General features: G+C 34.5%; 1 protein-coding gene across 1 annotated transcript in view; it reads right to left on the reverse strand.

The window, feature by feature from the left end:
• Positions 1–221: 221 nt before the first annotated feature.
• LOC147074275 (uncharacterized) overlaps positions 222–23,597 on the reverse strand; it is a 34,573-nt gene continuing 11,197 nt past the window's right edge. The window contains exons 2-16 of the mRNA XM_085944071.1: positions 22,475–22,606; positions 22,027–22,168; positions 21,780–21,941; positions 20,893–20,946; positions 19,618–19,740; positions 17,882–18,163; positions 16,015–16,088; positions 13,811–14,078; positions 12,616–12,864; positions 11,337–11,437; positions 9,384–9,503; positions 7,676–7,915; positions 6,839–6,898; positions 4,932–5,108; positions 222–2,973 (exon numbers count right to left, since the gene is read on the reverse strand). Coding sequence (XP_085800197.1) covers positions 2,842–2,973; positions 4,932–5,108; positions 6,839–6,898; positions 7,676–7,915; positions 9,384–9,503; positions 11,337–11,437; positions 12,616–12,864; positions 13,811–14,078; positions 16,015–16,088; positions 17,882–18,163; positions 19,618–19,740; positions 20,893–20,946; positions 21,780–21,941; positions 22,027–22,168; positions 22,475–22,606 — 2,316 coding nt within the window. The 3' untranslated portion in view covers positions 222–2,841. The remainder of the gene's footprint in view (positions 2,974–4,931; positions 5,109–6,838; positions 6,899–7,675; positions 7,916–9,383; positions 9,504–11,336; positions 11,438–12,615; positions 12,865–13,810; positions 14,079–16,014; positions 16,089–17,881; positions 18,164–19,617; positions 19,741–20,892; positions 20,947–21,779; positions 21,942–22,026; positions 22,169–22,474; positions 22,607–23,597) is intronic.

Raw genomic sequence — 23,597 nt, forward strand, 5'->3', positions numbered from 1 at the left:
GCAAAATTTGCATGTGCGGCCTGTCGATCACGGCCACATAGAGCGAGGAAACTCGCTGAAGGCATAGGAATCGGTTAAATTTACCAGGATTAAGAAAAAAAAGGATTGTTAGAATAACTTATATTTATTTTCACATTAATCTTATTACAATTAAACATTATTTATAGATGTAATTGATTACAAAATAATAATAATAATATGTTTAAAATTATTCACCCTGATGCGTAAATTACAATACTTAATTTTATTTAAATATCTAAAGGAACATACGAATGAGAAAAGTAATGTTATATAATAAACCGATATAATATAATAGAACAGATATCCAAATACACAATGAGGTTTGAAAAGATTTCATGTTGGGCATAATGCACAGGAATCGAATAATCTATAAATGGAGTAAGGGGAACAAAAAGAGAGAGTATATTATTTAATAATAAATTATAATGTGTCAATAGGATTGACGAACAAATCATTGCCGGATACACTGTATACTCTAGATTTACGAAAGACCTATATGGAGCCCATTGAACTGACATAGGTACGTGGTAGCTGTATGTGGTAAGTTCATAGTTACTATTACCATGTACTTCTACGTTGAATTTAATTTCAAATGAATTAAAACATTATTTTACATACATATCTGTCGAGAAACTGAGTTGTTATATCCAGAGCGTTGGAGTGTGGCATGGAGCACTGAAGCAATGGGCAATTTTGACAGAGAAGGCAGATAATGAAAAACGATTTGCTGTCAGCAATTTTGTTTAATAAAATCAATAATAAAAAGGACGAATAATAAACCTTATTTCAAAACCACTTATTTTTAAAAAAAAATTTAACATTTGTATACATATATTCCCATTCCCACGGTGGCCGCGCGGCATAAGCGTTGGACTATCATGCCGTGGGTCCCAGGTTCGAATCCTGGGTCTGGCAAGTACACATATTGTTTTTCAATATGTGTGTGAGTCAGGGTATGGACCTAATAGGTTGAGCAAGTGGCTGACATCCATTTCTCGTAAAAAAAATCTGTTAATACAAACCTCTACTCTGTGGAGGCCCATATGATCCTATTAGGATCGGACATGGTCGAAAAAAAAAAAAAAAAATACATATATTCATGGCCCCCACAAAGGGGGGGCTGACAGGGCTCTAGCCTGGGAGCCCGGGCTCTGGGGGGGCCCACGTGGCGCGTCTACCTTATAAGTGAGATAAACATACAGTCATCATAAATTTGCTCTAATGGTAAAAAAAGTCGCCTGTGGCGCTATTTTACTTTAAGAATATTTGATAACATTTTAAATTATGTGATTGTGTGATGCAAATTTTGATTTCGTGTGTTTTCGAATATCTATTTGAAAACTTCATAAATCAAGTGGATTTATTGGAAAATACATAAAATCGCTAAAAATACACTGAATACCCTTAATTTTAACTGGAACACCATTTGAAAAACGTTTCTGTAGAGCTTTCAACCCTAGCGATAGGTAGGGGGGCCCGACAAAGATCCTGGCCTGGGGGGCCGCTGCAGGATGTGGGGGCCATGCATATAATATATATTAAATTTTTTTACCCGTAGCGGAGCAGACCCTGGAGTGTAGCTGGAGCAAGTATTAGATCCCGGAGCGGAGCAAATCAAAAAAGGGTTTGTTCCAACCCTCCGGTTTTATTGATATTTATAGAAACGTAGACAAACTATTTGTTTCGTATTTTAATATAGGTATATTATTCATTAATTGAGATATTATACCTACGTTTGGATAGCTTTACACGTGTCCAGAAAATTGTATGTATGCAGTTTGCCGTATCACACTTTATTGCATCGGAAATATATGGTCGTATATTAAAGACCATCCAACCTCTTTGGGTCGTATAGTACTGAGATAAAATTCATGTCTAAATAAAACATGGTTCTTGCCGGTTTATCCTACGCCTATCTATGCCAGCGGCAAATAAATTTTGAAAATAGCCGATATACTGGATTATTTGTTAGGTTATGTTAGGTTGGGTACATTATTCGCGAGCCTAATACTACAAGGATCTAAGTATTCGTCCTTGAGAAAGCAAACTCAACAATGAAGTAGTATTCTAAGCTGCCACATTGCTACTTTTGTTTCATCAAGGGCAAACACTTAGAACCTTGTAGTTCTCCAATCGCGTATTGTCTGCAATGTTCCACGAACAACGCATAATCTATTTAACTCTTTGCGATAAGAAAACTCACTGTGAAATGTAATATGTACAATTTACATGTAACCAGCTTTACAAGCTTATTGAACCAAACTCACAAGAATACTAATATCTTGAGATATAAAAAATGTGTATTGGTGAATTAATTTCTCCACAAACAACGTTTAATAATACAGATTCGAATGTCTCCTTTATTTATACCTTTGAATGAGTTTTTGAATACATATACATAATATATATCAGACAGCCATAAAGTAAACAAGACAATCTTAAAAAAAATACCAGGAATTAAAATATATTGTTTGTGTCCAATATTGTACGCATGTCTAATTTTTGACCAGAAAAATAATGAAAATAACTGTCCACTGTACAGACCTACAAACTTATTTGAAGAATGGGAGCCACTGTTTAAAACTACCCAATCAAGACTTGTAACTGGACAAAATCTGACATTTTCAAAATGGCGTCCTATGGTAGTTCGTAGTTCCTTTTTGGCCATTAGATAAGTTTGTTGGTCTGTAGTTTGAAATTTCGATATTATAATAAAAGTTATTCCAATACTAATATATCATTATCTACCATATTTGACGTATTCAATAATATATTAAAATGTAACATTAGTAAAACAAGTCTTTGATTGAAATAGAACTATCAATCGTCAGGAGGAGCTGCAAGTTGTGTGTTCGGGAGTCCAGTCTCGACTTGTGACGTCATATTGTATCCGATTTCATGGTAGCGTACCGGATATGTCAGCTGGTTTCCCCGGTCCCAAGAATATAGCTCCTGCAAATGATTATATTATTAATTCAATGGAGGATAGGTATAGCAGATGAAAGACGGTAGTAGTTGTTCATGATGATGGAGGAGGCAAGAATTTATTTACTGTTTCAAATAACTACAAGGGTATAATCGATGCAACATAATAAATATAACGGTAATTCGGTACGATGTGTCTTTAATGTAAACTTGTAATCGAGTGAGATGTCCAATCGATTCTGACCCGCTATTTATTGACCGGCGCACTATGAAATAATATGTTGAAATTATTATGAAATAATATTAATTTGTAATTGCAGATACTATCTCATAACATTAAAAAATCATATTACATATAGGTACTGACTAATTGTACGTGAAAAATGAATATTTAATAAATAATAATATTATAATTGAGATCTGGGTTAAAGGAATCCGATGACAGTCACAAATGTATATCAATAATAATTATTGATCGTGCCAATTGGTTATAAGCCCCATTCCTTCCTGTGCAGATAAGCTTTAAAGGGAGCGTTGATTGTCACACATAGCTTGATCGTGTTAAGACCTAAATAAAACCTGGGAATTGAAGACAAATTAGCGCTTATGTCAGTAAAGATTATAAAGCTATATTTTGTAAAATTAATAACTGCATCTAAAAAGTTTTCATGTACCCAGTAATTTTATGCCATCTAATCTAATAATATACAATACAATACTGTAGTGATTACGAACTAGTAAGCGATTGCTTTTCTTAACTCGTAAAATAATATTGATACAAGAAGTTTCTAAATATAATGCCTATACGGCAATTACCAAGAACAGAACTAATCGATTTATAATTCCATCCGTTATTAATGACATTACAATGTGTCGAATGTTTACGAATGACACGTTTAAATCGTATGAAATCATTGAATGTGGAAACTTTATTACTATTTGTACTACATAAAATAACATTTAATATTAGAAACTGTGACGATTTTGTTAAAGCGAATTTTTTTTATATCTCCTATTTATATTACACTGCACTTTTTTTTCCGACCATGTCCGATCCTAATAAGATCATATGGGCAGATTAACAGATTTAGTGTTTACGAGAAATGGATGTCAGCCACTTGCTTAACCTATTAGGACCATACTCTGACTCATACACATATTGAAAGACTGTATGTGTACTTGCCAGACCCAGGATTAGAACCTGTGACCCACAACGCTATAGACCGACGCTTAAGTCACGCGGCCATCATTGGTGTATATACACCGCATAGTTGAGTAAAACCCTCAGTATTCTATGTACATACCATGAACAGTAAAATACGTATTATATTTTTGGTGATTTATTTTTTAATGCATTAAAATTCCTCTGAACAAGAATTCAAATAATATAAATTACAGTAGGTACTTAATAAAATATTAAGATAATATACATAGTTTATTAGTATTTTTCATCACATATATTTATCACATTATTTACTACCAAAAGTTGGTAAGTCTCGAAATCATTTTATGGAGTAATTGCAATTTGAAGTTTGACATGCCCTCTAAAATCAGGCATAATGCTAATTTCTCAGTGCTTTATGTGCACATTCTACATATCGGATGGCCTTGAATTTTTTTTCTAGCACACATATTTATATTTATATGGACACATAATCCATTGTTAACTCTAAATACCTAAATTATCGACTTACCAACTTTTGGCAGCAACTCCATGATATAATATCCAATATTTCAACCAATTTATTCAATATATAATTAATTTGATTTTAATACAATGCACGTAGTAATCTCATAAGAGCATTACAAATACTCCATTATGACGATTATACTACACATTATTTACATATCTACTTTCATGCGCGCGCTTATAAAGTAAATTATGACGCTTCTATAAAATTTAAATGTTGTCATATCAAAAGTTTTAACAGCTCAATGACAATATTTAGTATTATCATTTTATTGGTCAAAAAAAGCAGTCTTACCTTATTTCGATGACTGTAGGATAAGGCTGTAGTCTTCCTAAATGGATTGGTGAAAGGCAAAGCTACATCTAGAAGTGTATTTCTGTATAAATCGAGGGCAAGTCGCACCCTCGTTGTTCTCTCGGTCGCCGAGTCTACAGCGTAGAGGACACCGCACACTATAAACATCTCCCCTACCTAAGTGAAGAAGAAACACTATTAAAGATACAAATATGCGACGTCATTGACTCATCTAGGTTTTAATAACAGTTTTTTTTTTTATGTGAAATGTTCTTTAGCGATTCGCGCAACCTATTAGGTAGCACGATGATGTAGTGCTTGCATTTGAAGCCATGATTAGAATATTGCATCTGGTAAACATCGTATCGTCGTTTCTATTGCAAAATTGTATATCTATTATGCAAAATATGCGTTTTTGACATTTTTGTATAATTAAAACCGCAAAAATCGCCTTTACACACATGCAAAATAACACAATTCACAAAAATTGCATTTTCGTTGAAATTATGAAAATCTTTTTTGAATTCATTCAAATGCCGTACATTTTTTTTTCTATTTTTATGCTCCCCTGAAAACTTGAGATTTTGTAGTTATACAATTTGCAATGGAAACAACGGTATTATGATTTTTCTCAATGTTTGTTTGATCCAAAGCATGGACTGGACCCGTGCGCAGAATGGTATGTGCATATAACTCATTATGCTTTGCATTGAAGCAGAAATTTTTATTTACTGTTTAGTGGATACGAAGACACGACGAAAAAATAAAATGTGAATTTGAGAGATGCGGGTTTCCAACATACAAGCCACGCATTTAATTGTAGATAATTAGGTAGCTTTAATTTTGGTGTAAAAATGGGACCGAAGATTATTTATATCTCTCGGTTTCAGTAGTACAAATAATACCAATTACCCCATTTACACGCGCATGGATTTACTGCTGACAGTACGTATTATCACGGCCATAACAAAAATATGCATGTGTAAACGCAAATTACAAGATGGCATACATGGATTAAAAAAGTTCAGAAGCTTTTGAATTTTCACACGACAATTGGACTGTGCGATATCTGCGTCTGCGCAGTAGAACGATAGTTACGAAACTGTTACGAGACTCATTTTGAGGTTAACTGATTTTCAACACCTGTCAAACCGTACCATATAATGACAACTTACTCTTGAAGAATGAGATTGGCGAGACAGTCAGCTCTTTTACGTGTAAACAGTTATTATTGCGATAGTTTAAAACACATACTATTGGTGCAAGTAAATCCATTTAGTGTAGGTACAGGTGTTATAAGTGTAATATTATAATTATTGTTACTGTTACACTAGGCTTGCCAAAGGTGATATTTTATGTAACAATTTCTGTTACATATGTCGTTGACAATCTGCTGACTTATAAGTATTTAAAGGGAATGTTATGAGATTTACTGATTTGTTGAAAATGTACAAATACGGTGTTTCTTTAACCTCCTATAAAGATATCTCATTTTTTAAATTAAAAGTATACAATTTTTGTATCGTGATAATTATTCATGAGAGTGGTAAGCAGGGAACCAATGGGAACAGACATACCTAACGGGTAAGAAGAAGCAAGCAACCGATCTCGAGTAAGGAAGAATATGGGATAAATTTAAATACATGTCAAGAATACGTCATACGTTGAATACTGACAACTGCTCTTGGTTTATGCATTGGCACTCATTTTATATTGGTGTATTACACACATTATTGCATGTCTATAATGCGTGGTTAATTTTTGTAGGACACTCACACATTCAAAACCCTGCGTAAAAATTTATTGTATTGGTATATAGCCTATTGGAATTCTATTTATTATCTGTTCTGTGGTAGTAAGCGTCGAGTCTAAAAATGGAGTATAACTAATATAATATATGTACATACCTTGTGATGATTTATAGATATATTCCAAATATATTGCGGACTTAAAGTATCTGGATCAAGCTGTGAAAAGAAAAATAAATGTAATTTAAAGTTATAGCGATGTAGATGAGAGCATCCTCACGAATAATCAATAAAGTAGTTTGTAATAACATCGTCTAGCGTTGATTACGTATTATTTATTATATTGTGTTTAATTTTATTGACTAATGTATTTGTTAAAAGAAATATAAGTAATACGGCTTCAGACTGGTTTTTGATGACCGAGCAAGCATTTCTTAAAATAGTAATATGTCAAAGAAAGAATTACGGTTCGGATAATAAATGCGAAAAATAATATGTATATAAAAATAATGGTCGTACACTCATGGCTGAGGATCGTGACCACATTTGAATTTCATCATCCTTTGAGCGACCAAGACTTTCCATCCTTCTCGATCTTCCGCTTCTTTCAGGGCAGAATGGATGGTGCCCCCCAGTCAGCTCTTTCACTTGGTCGTTCCAGCACGCAGATGCTCTTTCTCTGCTTCGCCTTCCCTGGAGGTCACCCAAAACCACGAGTCTCTCTAGGTTGTCTGGTCCGCGCCTGACAATATGTCTAAAAAACTGCAGAATTCGTCTCAGACATATTGTTGAGAGCCGTTCTTTTAACTGCAGTCTCTGGATGATTGACTGGTCCGTCCAAGAAATACGAAGCATTTGGCACCAACACTACATCTCAAAAGCATCAATTGCCTTCCGTTCATTTGCCTTCAGGGTCCACGACTCGACTCCGTATAAAATTATGATTACTAACCACTCTTTATAAATCTGTAAACATCCAATTAAAAATAAACTTACCTTAGCAACGGCAGTGTTATTAGAATTCTCCATTGAGTAAATCAACCAAAGTCCGTTATCGTCAACACTGAAGTCCATGTAAGTGTGGGCTGTAGAGTAAAGAGCCTTTGAAGGGGGTATCGCAATTCCTGGCACCTCTAGCATGACATTGACACGACCTCTTCCAAGGTCTAAACGAGACGCTTTATTCCCTCCAGCGTGATAATAAAGAGAGCCGTTGAAGACCACGTGGCCATTTCCCTGTGGATACATTAGAATAAGTTAAGTCTAATATCTGTAGAAGGAGCCCCGAATGCTATGTAATTGAAATAAATACATACTGTATAGATAATTATTACGTATGATTATAAGAATAGTTGATTTTTCATTTATTATTATAGGTATTATTCGTATGGGATGTTTGCGCACACAATGTTGCTGTATCGAATATACCCCGTTTACACGTGCATGGATTTACTGCTGACAGTAGGTGCGCATTATTGCGGCCATAACAAGAAAATGTACGTGTACACATGTATTATCCTGCAGTTGCAAGATTGCATGCATGAATCAAAAAGTTTGGAAGCTTCTGAATTTTCATGCGACACGATTTTCATGTGGAACGATAGTGGCGAACCTTCTGGCAAAAAAAGAAACTACACCACGGAGAGACTCATTTTGAGGTTAACCGTTTTTTACGAACTGTCAAACACTACCATAAAATGACAACACCGCGTCTCGATCACTCTTAAAGAATGAATTCAAGAGACAGTCAGCACTTTTAAATGTAAACAGTTATTGTCACGATAGTTTAAAATACACACTATTGCTGCCAGAAAATACATGCACATCTACAGGCGCTAATATGCTATGGTAATGGTTGAGTTTATACTACCCACTATCGCGTTGGAGACAACTACATGTATATTATGCAACCTGTCACAGCTACAAGCGATCGCACTAGGCCTATAATGTAATGGACACAACTTTTTCTAATTATTATCTCAAAGGAACTACTAGACATCACATGACAGATAATTAAGATTACCTATTTGAATATTATAGTATTTATCAGACCCACCCAATTTTTGATACAATTCTATTGGTTTTAGTATCGAAATGAATAAATAATATCTACTGATATATCTGTGAAACTAGTCCATCGCCATCATCTGTTTCTTATGAGGATGCAAGTAGGGCGAGTCTAATAATCAAGAGTTGTAGCGGAGAATGATAAATAGTAGGTAAGTAAGTTAAGGTGTCAAAAAGTGTACAAACGTGTTTTAAGCAGTCTAGAAAGAAACAGACCAGTCGGTCTTCTATCCTTGTGTATAGAATAGACCCCCAGGAAGGCATTTAACATAAAGTCTGTCCAGTAACAGTTCAAATCTCACAGATCCAGGTATTGACACCTATTATTATCGATGTCACCGAATAAGGTAACATGGCTTGGCACCTATGGCCTGCTTTTCCTGGAATTTAACCAGCCCATTCTCGACAGGCAATCGGCAATAAATCTTATAGCTAATTTTGAGATAAAACATAAAATAACACTAGTAATTAATCGATTTTTTGGGGAGCTCTGTATTATTATGGTTTGTTTTCGGAGGACACCATAAATATATAGGTATCAATACATACTTCAGTTCTTACTGACTACAAGTGGGAAATTTAGTAACAAATCTAAGGAAAAATCCACTAGCAGAACTGAGCAGGTAATTAATCATACCACATAGTCTTGTTCAAGATTGTAGGTTTTGGTCTCCATATCTTTTCTGTATGAAGTTTTGTTGGCAAACTCGAACAGATGTTTGTTGTCTGCTTCTCGGGTCACCCATATTTTATCACCCTGAAAAAATTTAAAGCACATCAAAATATTATGTTGAAACTGTTACAACTTTAGATATTTTCTTGGTCAGGTTAAGTTGGAATAGGTTCGCTTAGGTGTTATTCAAGATTCAAGCGGTTAATTATAACACAGATATTTTTTGCAAAAATGTAAAATATTTAATTGTTAATAAAGTCTAAGTTTAATTTATAAAGTCATGGGGTTAAGAAACCTCTTCAAAAAAACAAGAATTACTTTTAAAACATAACATATATAAGTATAAGAAAATGAGGTTCTTAATGTTTTTGATGATTTTGAGTCCTTGAATTGCAAATCTTCTTGATATCAGGCACAATATTAGAAAGTTGAATTTTTATATTTGGTAAGGTGTCGAGTCTGTTCCTGGACTTTGACTATGTTGCAACATAATAAAAAAATCCTGCTTCATCTTTACGTTCACGTCACGTCGCTCGCTGATGAAAAGCATTGTGTCATCGTGTTTGACCGTTGCAAGTTTTCAATGGGAGGGAACGATAGGGAATACAGTGTTAAGATGCTGAAGCGGGGGGGAAACCGCACAATAAATATAATAATACGAATAAATAAATATGATAACCTCTGGATTTTTTTATCTTAACTGACTCGATAAGGTTAAATCGATGACCCGGTGTGTCACATAGATGAACGTGTCTATAGGACTTAAATGTAGCTGTATGCACCATTTATCATATAGTGTCACTTTGTTAAAAACCTATTTAGTTAATAACACAGAAAAAGTTTCTACCAATATAGAGCAACGGATCTGTTTCAAAGTACCTAACACCTAATTCCAAAATCATGAAAAATTATGAGAAATTATCTTATGATGGAATCCAAGCGTTAACTATCTTGGGGTTACAACACGTCAAAAATAACGATTGTTAACATCGTATCTTCCGTCTAAGTTAATAAAATAAGCCTGCCATTTGCAGGCGTGACTTCGCATGAAAGATGAGAGATGGATACGAACTCAAAGATTTGCATAACTCCAAGGTGCCAGTCATTTTAAATAGCTGTATTGTACATTATAATACATCCGTAATACAATGGTGTTATCTCAGATCCAGGAAAGTAACGAAAAGGTGTTATGGTGTTACGTAGTTGGAATAGATATGCAGAGAGTTTTAATTAAATTAATGATATTAACTGTGTTTCTGTTTGTGATAAATGGTGTTGTCAATGACACATTTCGTAACCATTGCAGGAGGCATTATTATGTCTTAAAAAATTACTAGATTTTAAAGGTGACAGAGAAAATATGAATTGTTATTGAATACATAATAGAAATGACAGTATAATTGAATGGTCAACATATGAATACGTGTATTAATTAAGGCGCTAAGTACCAAAAACATAAAAACTGACATTTTTATAGAAAAATGTTCTACATACCAACGCCAATAACTATAGTCTAAGTGCCTTAAGCAAGTCAAAAAAATACAGCAAAATAATTAAACCCGTCGACGTTGTAAGTCCGTTGGCGTATTTTATTTATAATGGTGTATGTAGCACTGCAGTGGTCAACGGCATTAAATATAAAATAACTGACGATGGTGTGTTGACACTTGCGAGTTCTTAATACCTAAAATTATAGAAGCTGCCGTGATTGATTCACACTGTAAAACTACATTTTTCAAAAGGTCTGCTTCGTGAAATTTTACTGCAATGACTCTGTATTTTGTAACTACAGGCAATACTACTTTTTGGTACTTAGAGCCTTATTTGATACACGTATTCATATAATAAAAGACGTGCTAAATAAATCAATAAAATTAAATGATTAGGTAGCATACAGTAAATGAAGTAATTAATTACGGTTGGGTCACCACTAATCGCTGCGTCCCTCATCCATGATCCAAAGTTCATGTCAGAGTATCGATGGTAAACTGGTTTGCCGATGGCATACAGTACACAATCTGAAAGGATACAACATCATTAACACATACCACCACCTCAGGGCTACGACACACAGCGCTGCAAGTTATAGCGAAATGAAGACACAACAACCAATTATTATTATCCATGTCAACGCGCCCCGCAAATGCAACGGGAGTGTGCAGCGTTGTGTTTTTTTAACCCTTACCTACAAAGTAAATTATGTGAGATAACCATGTGTTGTAAACAATAGGTTACAGATTAAATAAAATGAATACTAAGGTAGTTAAACTGTACAGTTGACAAGAGTTGGCCAGTTTGAGTGGCTAGATTTTAGGAATACGTAGGCTTACCATAATTATTTTTTTCAAACTGGGACAAAATAAAATAATTACCTATTGAAATTGTTAAATGGATACATATGTCAGGCTTAGGAATAGTGGACATTTTCAGTGGGAATCATTTTTCAAGATTCTGATAACTGGAATTTCTGTTGATAACCAAAAATTACGTTTTTTTTATTAATTCAGTCTTTTATTTTACAAAATGTAGTGGGTAGTAACATTTTGATTAGGGTTGAGTTTTTCGTCTTTTTGAAATAATTGTGGAACTCAGAAATCTATTTTTTTTTTAATAATCTGTTTTATTGCAATCTGCATTAGGAAATAATTTTTGGTTTTAAAATATATATAAATATGAATTCAAAAAAGAATATATTATTTTATTCAGTAAAAATGTTGATGTTGACGATTATGGTTTAATCAACAGAATTTAGAATATGTATAGCTGGCAACACACAAAATATCCATACATTTTGAAATAGGTAATATTTTCTATAATTATTATCATCATTATGAAAATAGATTGTTGTCATTAATTCTGTAAATACATGACATTTAAGTATCCCAACTACTTATATTGAGACAGTGGTCTAATTAAAAAAAATGTACATGTCCCATAAAAACTGGACGACTAGTTACCCTACGGATAGCCCAATTTACTCAAGAGAAAGAAACGTTGCATTATTAGTTCTGTAGTATATGTAGAAAAACAATATCATAATAATATACCTACCCCTTTATATTATATAAAATTTATATGAAGTATTTCAGACTCAGTTTGCTAAAAGAATGACATTCTGAAACCGATAAGAATATTTATTATTAGAAAGTATCTGAATTTTGAAGAACCTGTAACTGCATATTAAGTTCATACACACCTGTTATTCTAGCTGGCAATCCTTTGTATGTTCTGCCAGCGAGCGGCTCGATCCTCAGGTGATCCAGAAGATCAGAAAGAGACAGGGCGGGGTCAGAACATTTTGGGCAATTGGGGCAAGGGGGGGAAATAGGGCACAGTTCCTCCAAAGTTGCCAGTGGTGGAGGACGAGCACCCCACTCCATTCCTTCGCCGGCTAGACCTGATACTCCTTCTATCGGTGGTGGGGTTCCGAGTGATGGGTCTTGCTCTGGAGGAATTTAAACAGATGCATTTTAAATTAATAATCACGTACAACTACAGTAACTAGTAGCCTGCTTAACTAGGTAGGTAGTGAAAGTCCAATAGTGATTCAAACTACAATAATTACAAGACTTAACTCCAAATATTTTGTACCAATCCACTAGTCAGCAACAACCAGTATATTTGCACGGGGTCTTCCGTACTGTTATACAACCTCCCAAGTTTCAGAGTAGGTTATACATACCAAACTTTGCAAGTTTATGAGGGTTAATAAACAATATCCATGTAATATGATGCAGTACCTACAGAATATTTTAACTTGATAAACACAAGTGTAGGGCATCAGACGCTCATTGGACTATGGAGCTACGCCGGATATCACACACAGGTGTTAATAAACTAATTAAAATGATATCACCAAACATGTATAAAAATGGACACGCACCACGCACCCTTCGTCTATTATTTTTACCTTTGTAACGCGAATATCTTGTCCGTTGTATAATATACTCGCATTTCCATTGAATATACTTTAATGTTTTAACTTTCGTGAAAGCTTATTGTTTCCCGATCATCTTCTCACCATCTAGTCTAAATACTTCCTTGAAGGTAAATCGCTCTGACAATAATTACCTTCAAGACAACGGTCTTTAACGTAACGTAACAGCTGTGAATACTACTCAGGAGTTGCACAGAAGTCCAGTCTTTGGTAAGGAGACGAAGGAAGGATAACACCATCAAACCACATCAGGTTCCTGTCAACCTGAGCTACCTGTTTCTTTTGCCTTCCTCCCTGAGGGACACAACGGTACGATACTTAATTCGGTCCATTTGTCTGGGGTATTTTCGTCATCGAAGATTTAGAAGAAGATAATATTCGAATAGCCTTCACATCTTCTCCAACAACAGAAACATCTCATATAATAAGTAAATCAGAAATATTAATAATTCACCGTAAACAGTAAACACTCCTTTGGTTAGTCCAAGTTCATTCTTAGCGATGCAGTAATACTGTCCCAAGTCACTCGGATGGATCCTCAAGACCCTGAGTCTCATGTGAGAGCGATATGGTGCGCCTCCAGATCCTAGCGTGACGCTTCCACCCCCACTACCGCTGCCCATAAGTCCTCCGTTTACTTCTTGCCGGAATCTGTCTGCTGGCTCCAAGAGACGGCCGTCAGCACGCTCCCAATAGCGGAGGGGCTCTGGGTATGCTTCTACCTGTAAATTTTAAATATTTCTAAATAAATCTTTTGAGCTTCCATCGTGTAGCGAAAATATAATTATGTAATGTTCGGGTTCGGGTTAAACTATGAAGTCTAAAATATCAATTGTACAAGCTTTTAAAAATAATGAACTTTTCAATTTCCTGTAGGGCAGGGTTGGTAACCTTTTTACGTACGCGTGCCAAAATTTCCCAGATATTATTACAGTTTTTCATGGGGAAAAATAGTTTTTAAAAATTATCCTAAAAAAATGATGATGTTCTAGCATCTAGATAGGTACCACTCACAGAAAATAGTACACATAATATAGTTTTATCACTTATTTCAATTACGCCATACATTACAGTCCACCAATTTTGAAACTGTCTTCTCTTGTGAATTACTATCTACCCTTACTATGTTCACCAAGTTTTTGTTTCTTATTTTGTGCAGTCATTTTTTGTTGGTAGAAATGAAATTGTTTGTTAATGTATTAATTAGTTTGGTTCCTATTGCACAAATTGACATGAGAATTGATCCGTTCAGATGAGGCATTCTCTAGCTAAAGTGGTCTCAAGCATTGAATTTGATCAATATTAGAGGTTCGCGGTGCGCCATTCCCCGCCGCCTGATGAGGTTAGTGCGATAATATTATATGTGACGCATAAAGTCTAAGGACCGACCTATGTAAATATATATTTACATTAAATGTAAAACTTATTCTTGAAGAGTATTTGCCTGCTATTTTTTTACAGTATTTTATTATTATTATAGTTTTTTCTCTCTTTAAATGCGAGCCATAGGTTCGCAACCATTGCTGTAGGACATAATTATACACAAATAAAGCAAATTCAAATTCATACATACCTACATAAAAAGCATTTCCAATATATTATATTCAGATATTATCTACATACATATTTAGATGGATAACAAAATTTTTAGCATGTTTTAGCCGGCTCTCACATCAAAACTCGTCTCGCTTGCAACATGTCGAATACATCGATGTGACATCATCGTTATTCACAGAACACACGTTGCCAAATGGAGCTCTGCAAATTGGTCGAATGCAACTGTTTAGTTTGAAAAACCATCTGCTGTTCCAATCGACAAGTCGCATGCTTCTCGGGCTGCGAGTCGAAGACGCCAGGACGCATACAAACACCTACGAATTGGTCATTCCTATACAGGCTCGCCGATCGCCCCATCCAAATATCTATACGTTTCGAATGTTACATTTATTTAATACCTCTATTGTCAAATGCGACTATCGCTAGGTAAGCGACACCGGATCGACGGTCTTGGTGAGCCGGCTTATGCTCAACATAATATGCACTTATGTAGTTCTTTTTTTAAAATAAAATTATGTTTTATTCAATGGATATTACAACATTATTTCACGGGTACTAAGCCAAATGGCATTAGGAATGTCACGGTGAAAATTTATTTATGAATGGTATTACTTATTTAAAACTTAGCGTCCATAAAAAGTTATTCGGTGACAAAATCAAATCAACAAACTCTTTTTTAAATTGGAGTTATCGCCACAGTCGATTTATTGAATACTTATACGTAATATAGAACAACCCTCTTTTCCTACGATTTAAAAAAAATATGCACATATCTGTGAATATTCCAAATTATGAATGCATTTAGTTGGCATATTTTATGTATGCAATGTTCCACATCGATTTTTAGCACATTATAAACTAATGATGATTTATTTAGTGTTTTAAAAGAAAGTTTTTGACAAAAAATTACAAACGTTTATAATTTTACACGTAACAAAAATATATTTTCATGTATCATGGTAGATAATCTAATCAAATCAATGGGGAATTCTTGAGAATGCTTTCGGAGGAAAATATTGTATTGCAAATAAAAAAAAACTTTATTCCAATTACGGTACATATGAAAAAAAGTGAGATTAATAATAAATAGTGGAGTCGTACCTCGCATTCTAGTAAAATCGTCGATCCATTTCTGGCGGGAACCATCTGGTTGATTATTCGAATCATTGGTAGAACTGAAAAATTATAATTGAAATTTAAAAGTAAGTATTATATTATAAATTTTATATAATATTAATAAGTAGATAAGATAGTGACGGTAGTTCACTGACTACACAAAAAGAAGAAAGTACGTGGACTATGTTACTGGGTTAAATGTAAATTGTACGTATAACAATGTGAGTTTTGTTAGTCAGAAAGAGATGACCGTATACTATACTATACTATAGGAAGCACCGAGATGAAAAAACTACCCGTTGTTCTGTATTTCTAATTTAATTGCATACTTATTTTATACTGTCTTTCTCTGGTATTTCGGTAGTTTGTATCACGTATTTTGTAAGTGTTTTAGGTACAAGTCCGTTTACACTTTACAGCAGCGATTTCCAAACTGGAGGCGCAAAAAGTTTAACACAATTAGTGGAGAATTAATTTCAAACTAAATGAATGATTTATAAAACGGCCGCTAGTTATAAACTACATAAAAAAAACAGTCCTCTAAAAGGTTGTTGTTTGCAAACCTGTCTGAAAATATGGAATCGAATTTTATAATACCTCACTTCTGTACTATTGTGAGGCGCACTGGCTATCTCGTGAAAAAATTAAATAAAAGGGTCAAATCATAATGTTGAAATTTGAGGCAAATTTGTTTAGGAATGATAATTTTGTTGTTAAACTTGTCTATTTGGTTGAAATTAAAAAAAAAATGACTGTTTAAATCAATGCAAGGACCACTAATGCATTCACTGATTTAAAAAAACAAAGTGAAGGCATTCATAAAAAATTGAAGCTTTGGAAATCAAAATTACAAAAAAAAATAAGTTCGCCATGTGTCCACTTTTAGATGATTTCTGCGCCAGAGTTCTTGGTTAGTTTACTAATGCACCTTTCACATCATTTTATTAATAGTAAAACAAATATGTGGTTGTACGTTGCAATTTGATGTGATACCTATATGATGATTGATATACTTAAATGATAACTGCCGTGTATAATTTAGGAAACACTACTTTAGAGCTCCACACTGCCCTTAACCTCAGCGATAGGTAGGTGGGTCCGCCAAAGATCCTGGCCTGGGGGCCCGCTTCAGGATGCGAGGCCCATGATAGAATTCATTTGTCAATCAACAAGTACATTCATTGCATGAAAAGCAAATTAATTTAAAAATGAATATAATAATAAGTGAAATCTTGTTTATTTTTGTATTTTTTATTAAATTTTTGTATAAGTTTGTTTTTTTTTACTATTTAAAAGGGTCTCTGTATTATTTAATGAAATAAAGAGGGGGGGGGAGGCGTAGTAATATAAAGTTTGGAAACCACTGCTTTACAGGAAGCCAGTCGGGAACCGCATCAATTTTCATTCATCAAATTTTTTTTCATCAAATTTATGAATTCAAGAATGAAAACCTAACTTAACCTAAGTATGTATGCTAGAAAAAAAAGGTCATATTCTGATATATTAGCATTATGCCTGATTTTAACCTAAGAGTATGTCAAACTTTTAAATTACAATTGCCCTATAACATGATTTGGATATTAATATATGTAATGTATTTATACGAAAAATTTACAGTTAACATCGCAAGAAAAATAATTGAGCTAAATCACTGATTTTTTTTCCGTTACCAACTCTCTCCACATAGCGGAAATAAAGGTAATAATAATTGGTCTTTATTGCATTTTGAGCCATTGATGAATTTGTAAAGTTGTCAACTCGAGTAGGGCCATTACGGATGCAATATCCAATTTAAAAAACATTAATGCAGTGGAACTAGATTAAATATACATAATACAATCATTGAACTTACAGTGTACTTCCAGTCTGTATACCCTAGTAGCCTGTGGGGGTACTCCGTTATGCGCTGTACAAGTGTAGTGTCCAGCATGAGCCCTGGAAACTCTGGGAATCTCGAGGAGTGGTCCCATAGCTGACGTAGCTCTCCACGCGCCCAAGCGAAGGGCTGCTCCTGGAGAGGATCCGGTCGCTGGTCCTGCACCAGCCCATTGGACCGTCGGAGGTGGAAGGCCGGTTGCACCGCAACGAAGTTTTACGCTTTCGCCTTCTTGGACGACTATGTTTTCTCCACCGACTGGGAATGAGATAATATATCTAGTAAAGCAAAAACAAATGTAAAGAGCGGAGGGAGCTGGGCCTTCATCCAGCAGTGGATCCACCCCGGGTGATGTGATGTTGAATATGATAAGATTTTACAAATAATTAAGAGTTAAAGTAAGACATCGTCGTTTTAAATAAAGTAATCATCGCAAGTAATTGTGAAAATCAGAAGCAATTGTAGAAATATTTTGAAGTGTGTAGTTCATGGTCTCCACAAGGAAGCAGTGACGTCCCGTGGGGGTAGGCAGATTGAGCGTCGCTTGGGGGCGGCAGTTACCCAAAAGGTGGCAAATTGAGGAGAATCACTAGGTATATAGAAATAGCTACCTAAACTTAGTAATAACGGAAATATTTTTCCATTAAAAAAATCAGCTCATTGGTTGGAAACAACATGTATTTATTAGGACTATAAAAGTTTAACAGACTTTTTTGTTGGGTTCGCGATGTCTTGTTTACTTCCGTTGTCCTTGGACGTCACGTTCTTGGTGAACAGCAATGACACGAGCATACCTAATTTAAAATTTATCCAAATATGTTTGCCAGTCACTCGCGAGTTTTGGAAGTTGTCAGTGTATTTTTAAATGTATCTACCTATCTGAAACCGTAGACTCTATTATAATATCTATCTATCATCTATCAATATTGTCTATTGAAGCAGAGATGGCATTTAAATTAGATTTAGTGGTATAATATAGTGTTAGTAATGTATCCATACAACACATTTCATAGATATTGGAGTCAAAAAAATGTGGCGGCATTTTGGCACTGTCTAAGGCTGGCATTTTGTCGGGGAGACGTAGTGACGTCACTGCAAGGAAGGGACTGACAGGGCTCTAGCCTGGGGGCCAGGGCTTTGGAGAGTCCCAGCGTGGCGGGTTGACCAGATAAGTGAGATAAATACACATCATAAATTAGCTTTAATACTAAAAAAAAGTCGAAAATAATATTATCCTTCATGACCATTAACATTTTAAATTATATGATTGTACGATGTAATTTTTGATTATTGTGTGTTGATACTCGACAACTCCATGATTAAAGTAGATGTATTAAAAATCGCTAATGATACACTGTATAAGTACCCTTAATTTGACCTAAAACACAATTTGAGAAACGTTAATGTAGTGAGTGACACTGCTTTTAACTTTAGCGATAGGTAGGGGGCACGCCAAAGATCCTAGCCTATCAGGATGTGGGGGCCATGGAGTAGTCAATATATTATCTCTTTCTAAATTTATTGAATCTTGGTTAGAAGTATCTGTCAATCAAAATACAACAAAATGAATTACCAAAGAAATTGGTTGATAATTAAAATTTGCTTATTTTTCACAATGATTTGTAATATACCCACAATAAATAAATTTGTTCGTGAAAAGAATATAGAACAAAGAGCTTTTACAAGTAAAAGGTAAGTAAATAAACACTCACTGGCAATTGACGGAGGAACAAGAAGCTGCTGGGTAGAGTTGTGGATCCAGGCAGACACTCCTGGAAGACCAGAGGTTCCATCTATTCCAGCGCGACCAGTCCTTCCACGCGGGCCGGATAAACCTTTAAAAATATAAGCATTAACAAAGAGAAGTTGAGTACACGCTAAATCGTGTGTTACTTAAAACACATTATCTTATTTGTTTATTTATTTTAAGTTTTTTATTCAGCAATTTTGATTGCTTTCACATTGGAAAGAATTATTATGTATGAGTTTTATTTGTATGACTTTTGTATTGTCGCGTTACTTACCGAAACTGAGCTAATGCAACTAGATAATAAACAATAAATAAAGTCGAAGTAAGGTCATTGATTATATTTATAAATTATTTAGGATCACAGGGGCCTATATACAATAACATAGTTTTGAGATAAAAGCAAATAAAGATTTTGCTATATGAAATTCGTTAAATAAGACACAGTTTACTCAACTATTCCTTGTAAAAGGATATAAATACGACACAAAGCTTTGTGATACGATATCAATACATATGATTACGGCATTATCGACACTAGGCATTTTGTAGTTATGTCCCTGTACGTATCCGGAAACTTGTACGTATGCAGTTCGCCGTATCATACTTCACCAATGTTGTATCGAAAATATATGGCCGTATACTAAAGACCGTCCAACCTTTTTGAGTCGTATAGTACTGACATAAAATTCATGTCTAAATAAAACACGGTTCTTGTCGGATTACACTTACCAGGAAACACATTTTGAAAATAGCCGATAGACTAGATTATTTGTTAGGTTTTCATTCTTAAATTTTGCCAAAATCAGCTATGAAAATTAAATTAATGTTCATATTGAATCTAATAAAATTGGAGACCTTATAGTCTACGGTCATCTCTTTCCGATAAGAAAGCTCACGGCGAACTGTGCCACGGTGAAATGTTTTACGTACAATTAACATGTAACCATCCCTGTGATCCTAAAACACAGTAGGTATATTATATAATGTGAAAATTATCCAAATATTAGTTTTTACTGTGTTAATGAATATGAATGTTTCGAATACCGTGTTTAAAGTTGGGCACACTTAGTTAAGTTTGTACACTTTGTCAAAAATGTGCCAATTCGGTATATTATTATATGAATACCCCTTATCAAAAAATAGTCAATACCTTGAATCCAATGAATATAATAAGCATTAGTTTAAAATAAGACATAGGTAATTAAAGTAATTATTCATAATGACATAGTTTTAATACCTCTTTGACCTTGAGGGCCAGCAGGGCCAATCGCACCTGGTGCACCGATTTTACCTGTTGACAAACATAATAGAAGGTATTATGAATACATTTAATAATTTGTTTAGTCAATTAGTATTATCAGTAAATGCAGAGTGTACGAGACGTGGCATTTACCCTGTTACCATCCAGTATTAGTGCGTAGATCGCTCTTGTAGTATAGAGTCGGGAATGATGAAAGAATTTGTGAAGCTGTGCCACAAGAAAGTGTCCAAATCCAAGCCAAAATAAGGGGAATGGGACGACTGGCCTCCGGACAATTGGACGCCGCACTGTCGTAGACACGTGTAGACGAGGTATTTTAATCAGTTTCTATCTACTACTTAGTAGTTTGAATTCATTTTACTCTTAACATAATATATTCTTTATCGCGGATTGAGAATTACCATGCCTAAGGCTTTATATAAAATAAAAAACTCTTTTTTCGTTGGAACCTAAACATATGCACGATTAAATCATTGTTTACGTCTGCATATTTACATTCTTACCAACTATTAAATCATAATATAATCATTGAAGTATGAATAATAATATTGAATATTTTTTTTTAAGTACCTGTAAGTACCTAACGTCTATTTATTTTCGAATTCCGTGGCGTCCAGTTTTCCGTTGCCAAATCGTCCTAGACCCAAAATAAGTGCCTCTTTGTGATCCCATATTGTGGTCGTACCTGATTCAGTGGACACATTTATTTTCAAAACTTTAAAGTCGAGACTCTCGGGCTTTGGTCAAGTCTCCAAAGGCTTCTAAAGAACAAGGCACTCTCAAGGAAAAGCAAAAAAATCTTATATCTCATATAATATATTCAAAATAAATTTATTAACAATACCTATGTAATAATTATTTACCATCTGTGCCGTTTCGCCCATCTGCTCCGTTAGATCCATGCTTCCCTGGAGCTCCAGGGGCGCCATCAGCTCCGCTTCTTCCGGGTACTCCATCCAACCCTGGCTCACCGGGAACACCGTCTCTTCCATCCAAGCCGGGGTGACCAGGCCAGCCGGTGTCACCTGAGGTAGAACAAATATTATGACAAGAAACTATCGGCATGTCAAAACTGAGAAAAGATTGTATAACAATAAAGGCTAACCTAACCTTTGGGTCCAGGAGGTCCCACAGGGCCTGGGCCTCCGATAGCGCCTGGTGGTCCTCTGTCCCCGCGAGGTCCTCTCGGGCCTGCAGCTCCTGGTGGACAGTATTCTTGCGTGGCTTTACAGAAACCTTGCACTAATTGGTACTGAAATATTAATGACGAAAAATGTTATGAAAAATATTCCCACGCATTTTATACAATTTGCTTCTTAAGTGGTTATTCCAGAGACGCGGAATATAATATCAGATATAAAAAAAATAGTACGTTAAGGTGTTTTGCTCAGTTTTTTACTGTTTCGAACGAAAATGTTTTATACAGGCATGATTAAAATGAATTTTAAAAATAGTATATAATCATATTCTTGCACATTTATTTTTTACCATTCAGAATTAATAACTCGTATAATTAAAGTATTGATGGATATGTAGGCAGAGGAAGTATTTGTTTTACCGGAATACGTGAATGGCTGGTCAGCCAAACCCAAGAATCACCTCCTGGAGCCAGTTCCCCCTTTGCCGGGAGTTCTCCCCGAAGCTTTGGGTTGAAGAATTCCACATGAGGACCCACATTGTTGTCTTCTGCCTGGTACAAAGTGTATTGTTTTAATTATAAAAAATGAAATGTCTGTAATTATTATTCAGTGCATTAATGAATTAATAATGGTTACTTTTCGCAATATATATCGACTGTAGAAATGCAAAAGGATTTAACCCTGAGTTTTTTTAAAAATAGGTTTTATTTGATAATAATATTGCATATTACGACTAAACACACGATGTGTTATAAGGATGTAACCTGCAAATGCTGAATAATTATTCAGATTTAGCTTTCCTTTTACCTTTTAAAAGTCGATATATATATTATATAACAGTAGCTAAGCGTGGAGGTAGGTTGTTAAGATCCGCCATAATTAGTGCACAGTAAACTTTGTTAGTCATCCGTATTTGTTTTCATTGAAATAAGACTACAATTTACAGATGGTGATGGTTAGTTTTTAAAATTCAACTAAACCCTGCAAAAAACAACCCATAATAATTAATAGATAATAGTAAAAAAATACTCGTCTATCTATAAAATATCTTATTTTATGCAATTAAATCATACATAACTTTGAATATTCTATAGATAGAATAATATTTGTTATCTATTATAGTTTGGTTTAGGCAGGGGTTAATGAATTAAAAAAAATGAACCAACAATATGTGTATTAATATGTATTCTTAATCCAACGAAAACAAATAAGACGCATGAATGAAAAAATGTGCACAATTTTGTCGTATCGCCCAAAGTATACTAAAACAATTATGATTTGGTTTAGGCTGGGTTTAATTGAATTTTAAAAACTAACCAATACTATCTGTAAATTATAGTCTTGGTTCAATAAAAACAAATACTTATGACTAACAAAGTTTAATGTGCACTATTTATGGCGGATCTTAACAGCCTACCGCCACGCTTCGCTATTGTTCTCTTCTTCTCTCTTGTGAGGATAATATTTTATAATGTAAATCTCATGTTGTGAACGTCTTGAATTTAAATTTGATATATCCACAATGTTAAATAAATAAATATT

This window comes from Rhyacophila brunnea, unplaced genomic scaffold (genome assembly GCF_057557595.1).
Source record: "Rhyacophila brunnea isolate RB1 unplaced genomic scaffold, BYU_Rbru_1.0 scaffold_16, whole genome shotgun sequence".
NCBI lineage: Eukaryota > Metazoa > Arthropoda > Insecta > Trichoptera > Rhyacophilidae > Rhyacophila > Rhyacophila brunnea.